At 44.3% G+C, this 6,503-nt stretch overlaps 2 protein-coding genes across 2 annotated transcripts; one reads left to right on the top strand and one right to left on the bottom strand.

Annotated features, from left to right (window-relative positions):
• Window positions 1–1,524: 1,524 nt before the first annotated feature.
• Window positions 1,525–3,018, top strand: CCR75_002037 (uncharacterized protein; the record flags this gene model as incomplete). The annotated part of the gene is made up of 1 exon (XM_067960137.1): window positions 1,525–3,018. The coding sequence occupies one exon, from the start codon at window positions 1,525–1,527 to the stop codon at window positions 3,016–3,018; it is 1,494 nt and encodes a 497-aa protein (XP_067814883.1).
• Window positions 3,019–4,150: 1,132 nt separating this feature from the next.
• CCR75_002036 (uncharacterized protein) lies at window positions 4,151–5,467 on the bottom strand (the record flags this gene model as incomplete). The annotated part of the gene is made up of 1 exon (XM_067960136.1): window positions 4,151–5,467. The coding sequence occupies one exon, from the start codon at window positions 5,465–5,467 to the stop codon at window positions 4,151–4,153; it is 1,317 nt and encodes a 438-aa protein (XP_067814882.1).
• Between the last annotated feature and the right edge of the window lie 1,036 nt (window positions 5,468–6,503).

Below are 6,503 nucleotides of genomic sequence, written 5' to 3'. Positions count from 1 at the left end.
TAGAGGAAGACTTCTCTTAAGGCAAGTTAGCTTAAGAGGGTAAAATGAAAACTGTATTAATATAGTTAAGTGTCTTTGTTAATCTATCTTTGTAAATGTTGTCTTAACTATAAACTAATACTAAACATGTAAATGAATTCTTATCTCTATCTTATCTGTAACTCTCTCTTTGATTACTCCTACAGCTGATTAGTCTGCGGAATAAATAGACATAATGGTCTATACCTATTTATGGACAAGAATTCAGGAAATTACTATTTAAAGTAATTTCCTCCAAATATTATCTACCTTTTGGATAATATTAATTAACAATCTTTTATTGTTAATTTCATGTAACGATACACCCCGTTACATCGAACCTCGAGACGGGCCGATATCTTTAGGCGTCAGCCACGACATGCTACCGGTTCCGGAGCTATTGTCCTGGCTTAGAAGTTTTCAGACATCTTGTGCATAATTATGTGTTCTTAGACGGTCATGAAATCTCTCGCATTAGAAGAGCGAGCTATCGATGAGAGAATTTAAAACATTCTTACCACTGTACCTACTACTGCCTCTCGTCACATAAACTTGATTACTCCTCTCACATGATTTATGCCGTGGATAGCCAACCAGATATTTCGTTCTTGTATTCCGTTGAAGGACATGTGACTTAGATTGGATGTAATCGCAAACGCTAAAACGCGGTAAGCTTTTACATTACATGTAAATGTTTACATAAACTTTTTGTGTACATGCGCCCTGCCTCAGGCAGAAGATTCTTAAATCGTGCAAATCTGCAAATTTTTTGTGGACTTAAGATGAGCTGGGCCGATGCTGGGCTGCACGATCAGAAGTTGCCAACCATATTAAGACAGCTTGTATAGTATCGTTGCTAATGATGCATGAGAAAAAGCCGCACATGTTAGGGCAAGCAAGACGCTAATTCTTTGCGCTGATCAAAAAGAGCCGCCCACATATTTCCCGGAATCAATATCAAATCAGAAAGTAAATTTTAATTCAAGAGCCACCCTGGCCGAAGCTATCACCCATAATCGATCTGTCCGTAATCTAAAGTGCGAGCTGCATAATGATGACAAGAGGTATCCTTGCGGACGCTTAATAGTTGACCGTAAACTGCATCGCTGCTTTACTTCTGTAATTCCATTATAGTTTAGAAGATTAACGGACTTGCCAAACCGCAGCTGTCTTTTTATCATGCAATCGTGGGTTGTATTTTGGCCAAACAACGCCGATAGTACAATTAAATTGATCATCTTTGCACCGTTATAAACCGCTCTCTTTCCAGGTGATTGTGTCCACGGCCTATCCATAAACCTGTCGCATCGACAAGTACATTGTAGGATAGCGGTACCGCTATAATGGGGCATGTACATTCCGAACGATGTCTTTCTAGCGATCCAATCATACGATAAGCCCTCGTATGAATTCATTGTACCATTCACACACTATTTGGTGGTTTCTGAATACACGGACAAGAAGGATCATTTTGCAATTAACTAAGTTCAGCGAAGCTCATATTCGATGACCCGGGCAAGAAGCATCGCAGTGTGGAAGGCTGCCCATGACGGTGATGAAGCTAAGCTGCAGGAAATCCTAGTAGAATCAACTAAACAATTCGGCTCTAAACTTGTAAATTGGAAACATCATAACCATGGCACGACACCACTGATGGCTGCAGCCGAGAGCAAGCACGGTGAAGGGATCGCATGGCAGCTCATTGCTGCTGGCGCCGACGTCAATCTTCAAGACAATACAAATCTTAGAAACACGGCGCTACACTATGCCGCAATGACGAATCACGACTCGTTGACTGTCAACGCCTTGCTAGCGTCAGGAGCTGATGCATTCGCAATTAATCGCAAGGGCCTAACGCCGCTTGATCTAGCAAGAAAACATCGTCGCGATGCCGCTGCAGTGTCGCTTTCGGAACACATGAAAATACATGGCGGCTGGCTGTTCTTGCGTGGCAAAGTCCATTGGAGAAAGCGCTGGGGCGTCGTCATGGCTTGCAACAAACAACGGACATCAAGAGAGTTGTGCATTTTTCGTGATCCAACGGACATTTGTCCAGAGGCCGTGCTACTCGTTGATGAGTCTGCTCGTGCGTCACCGGTCCAAATTAGCGACAAGCACTTTTGGTCAAAGCGTGAACACGCTTTCACTTTTGACAAACCAGTCATGTGGCAGTGTGTCAGGCGGCAGAAGCTTACACGCTCGCCTATTTGCCACAAGACCATGAGCCTAGAGGATGTCCAGATTCGGAACATCGTGTTTGCTACTGACAGTCTCTATAACTTGGAAAAATGGCAGAAAGTTTTGCAGAGTAGCAACTTCTATGATCTGGAAACTGGAGCTTCTCTTTATGGAATGGCACCATACGGTGCGCCTCACAGCGAACTCTACTACTGGCCGCACGAAGTCGTCCATAACGCACGCATGTCAGCATTAAAAGGTCAAGCATCTCGAAAAATAAGTCAGGATCCTCTGTACGAACGAGTGCGTCAATCGTTTGACCAGCCACCATCTCAATTAGAGAAAGAAGAACTGCTTGCAGATATTCTTCGATGCTTGGGTGATTCAAACAAGGCCAAACGCGACAATCACGACCACGTTCAAATTTTAAAACAGAAAAAAGTATTTCAACACCCATTTCTTCTTCCAAATGAAGACGAAGAAAGCTGTCGAAGCGAAAGCAGCAATGAAGGAAGTTACGCGTCATCGATTTTAATGACATCGTCAACTGATGCGTCATCGTTGTTAAGGACATCATCAAGCGATGCGCTAACGTCATTAAGGACATCATCAAGCGATGCGCTAACGTCATTAAGGACACCATCAAGCGAGGACACCTCGGATTTGTGCGCGATGTGTTATACACGTAATAGAAACGCAGTCTGCACTCCTTGTGGTCATCGGTCTGGCTGTCTGTCATGCTTAAAGACTGCGATGCTTTCCTCGCATGCATGTCCACTGTGCCGAGCCCAGGTGGATTCCGTCATGAGAGTTTACGATTAAAAATAAGTTGTAATTTTAACAAAAATAAATTTTTAGTTTCCTCGTTCAGAATAATGTCCATGACGAAGCTACAGCCATCTACAAATTTTCTCGCCTAGTGGCAATTTAAGTTGCCTCTTTCATCGTCGATGGCATCTTTCTAAAATTCATTTTCTAAACAAACGGTGGAATCGTTATTTTCTTTGAATATGGTGTCGAGTAATTGTAGCGAACAATTTACGAGCAATTTTCCAGTCTTGTGGCAATTATTTCCTCCTGTGCCCTGCTCAATGCAGTTAAGACATCAGTGGAAGCACGTTCTAGGGACGGATACGGGCCTGCCGACATTCACCCGGAGGAGAAGGCGTTTAAGAACGACTCTCTTGCTCCTAATCCTCTGATGGAGTGTGACTCCCAAAAGTAGGTGAATTTGCCGTCGTTGCCCAACTGTTTTTTGGTCGATACATTCGCAACACATGTGATCGACTGTCAACTTGGTGTATTGCTCTGCTATAAATAGTAAGTACTCAATTGGGATGCCTCGCTTGTATAGGGTAAGGCATTGTCAACAATAATAAAGCGTATAAATTCCCGATAATTAATTGATCAATTCCCTACATGTGAGGAGCCTAAGGCGGTACTTGTGGCCACGGCAACACACACAAAGTGGTATTTGTCTGGTCCTTTCTTCGTTAAAGTCGTCAATGTTTACGGTTCCCACGCAGACTATATGGCTGCAAACCTCAGTTTCTACCTCCCAAATCGACTGCACCTTATAAGGTCGAGGGGATGTGCTCGTGGCTGGCTACGTGTTCGAAGGATATACAAGGCACGCAACGTTTATACCTAAACGACCAATCGTTGTCTGTATGAGGCTAGCACGACCAGATTGTAATGCACACCGCGAGACATGCATTATTTTTGTCAAAAGTTTTATTCTTACGTGGCTAAACGATTAAATTGCTTAAATTGTTATGAGATAAGCAACGTGCGCCAACCTGGAATCGCAAAACTGTGCAAAATCATCACGCTTACTCACTGAACATTTTATAGCAATCCATTTTAAACGAATATACCAATAATCGCCTCACCTATGTCAGATACGCGTGTATCTGAAGGCAGCTCTATGTAAGCTGCTGCTTCCTCGCCAAATCTAGATCCTAACGACACCATCTACATGAGCACGACAGACAGGACACGAAGAGGTTTCATACGTCACCGCACGCATGCAGTCTAGGCACCCGGCAACATGGCCACACGGTACACAGACCGAGTCTCGGGAATTGTTCGCACAAACAATGCATCGGTCTACTAGCACAGGTTGAGGCTCGTTCGGGTCGCCGCTAAGAGTAATCACTGTCGCTATAGGATATACATGAGACTCTTGCGCGAATACGGCCCGTGACCACGATAAGTCACCCCAGATATGGCCGTCATCGTCTTCTATAAAAGTTGGTGCTGAGGCACGATATGGCCCTTGAGTTATCATTAGACTCGGCACGGTTGCTTGGGTAGGTGCGTCAATGCCGTTTATGATATCAACAGGAGACGTCCTGCCAGTAAGTCTTGTGGCATCAACTGACGCATCACGAGACACTCTGCTCATTCGATGTGGCGAGCCCATGTAACTGGAGCTTATGGCTGTGTTTGTGCTGTCACCTCCACAAAGCTGACCGCCCAAGGCGTCCATCCAGGCATCCCGGGCCGCTTCGGAATCGCAAGCAAAAAGGAATTCGATGGGCTGCAAATTGGGTTTGTGAACATGAGTCCGTCCTGAAGACCTGTATCGACTGTAGCGTCGCCCACCGAGATTCTGATACACAATCTGTGTGTCTAACTCAAAGCCGTTCCCCTTTTCACTTTTAAATGGAGTGCACGTATGGGCCAGTGTGTCCTGCCATATCACAGCTTTCGGGTGCGCTTTATTTGGTCCACGGAAAATGCACAGCTCCGTCGACGTCTGTTTTACATTGCAAGCCAGCAGCACACACCAGCGGCGCTTCCAGAACCCCAGCACTGACTTGGAGCGCAGATACAACCAATCACAATGCACTTGTAATCGAGAAGTTAGCGTTGCAGCGGCTTCCTTGCGACCACGGAGTCTCGCCACGTCCAGCGCGGTGTGACCCTTCGCGTTTAAAGCAAACATATTTGCCCCCGCCGCCAAGAGTAGCTCTAGCTGATCACTGCGATTATTGTACGCTGCGTAGTGTAGTGCCGAATTCTTGTACTTGCAATTGTCGGCAACATCGAGATGGGCCCCGAATTCAATAAAAGTGCGCGTGATCTTCGTTCCATCCGCCTTAGTAGCTGCGACCATCAGGGGGGTCGTGCCCTTGATTGGATGAGGCAAATTTAGCAGCACTTGGACCTCGCTGATAGGTTTCTTGTCGGTAATTTGCCAAAGCAAAGAAATGTTGTTATTTTGGGCAGCACGCCATAACGAGATTTCTTCGTTTTCTCCCGTCATGTAATGAAAATGGCACAAACAGCAAATTGAAGAATAAAGAAAAATCGCACAAACAGCAAATTTGAGAATGAGTGATGAATGTAGAAATAGCATATGGAGATAAATATCCAGGCTTAACACAAACGTCAATTCAGTTGGTGCATAGCGCCCTACTATGTAAAATTGTATTTAGTTTCTCGATTTACCTCAATGTATTGCAGCCGCAGTTGTCGCTTTCTAATTATCATCTCAGTGCTACATGAATTAATGGCAGATACCGATTTAAGTTGCTGCACAACACATCGACATACGCGCAGAAGCAGAAGCAACAGCTGAGGGTTAACGAGCCGATAAGGCGGCCTGTATGAACAATTGTGTGCCTTTATTACCGCATGAACGACATATCATTCCACCGGTTGCATCCTCTGCATTTGCTCATTTACTATAGGGGTTATGTCGCTCACATTTCATTAAACTTTTTTTAATCTCAATATCGAGAATCAAAAACAATAATAACCACATAATACCGGCTCAATAAAGAGAGAGGGTCTTCTATACCAATCACGAACGTAATTATTGTTCCCAGTGCCCATTAAGCACAAGAATTTTCTTGTCGTGTATAACTTTTTTACAGTAGTCACGGAATGTAACGGGCTAAAGTTGCCCTAATGTTACACAATCCCCGTTAAGTACACTTGGTTTACTTAAGGGGATGGTCAATTACTAAATATTAGTAATTAGACCCAGCACTCGGGTGCGGTGCACATTTGTGACCAACCCTTGTGTATGTGATGCACATGGGTGCATTCACATTAGGAGGGATGACGCTCAGCGTCATCCGTGATGACGGCTAGCGTCATCCGTTACGCAAGGTATCTAGAAAGATACACTCGCAATACATATTAAATGATATCTATAGAGATAACATTTTAATTGGTAAAAATAGGTATTTATATTTAATTCTATTAAATATAAATCAGTCTGAAAACTACTTCCTACTTGGTAAGTGCGCACGAGGAGACGGATTACCGCTCCCGTGACGACACTTAACCAGAGT

The sequence above is a fragment of the Bremia lactucae genome, linkage group LG1 (genome assembly GCF_004359215.1).
Source record: "Bremia lactucae strain SF5 linkage group LG1, whole genome shotgun sequence".
Taxonomy (NCBI): Eukaryota; Oomycota; class Peronosporomycetes; order Peronosporales; family Peronosporaceae; genus Bremia; species Bremia lactucae.
Note: the sequence above shows the minus strand (reverse complement) of the source record. Positions and strands in the feature narration are given on the sequence as shown.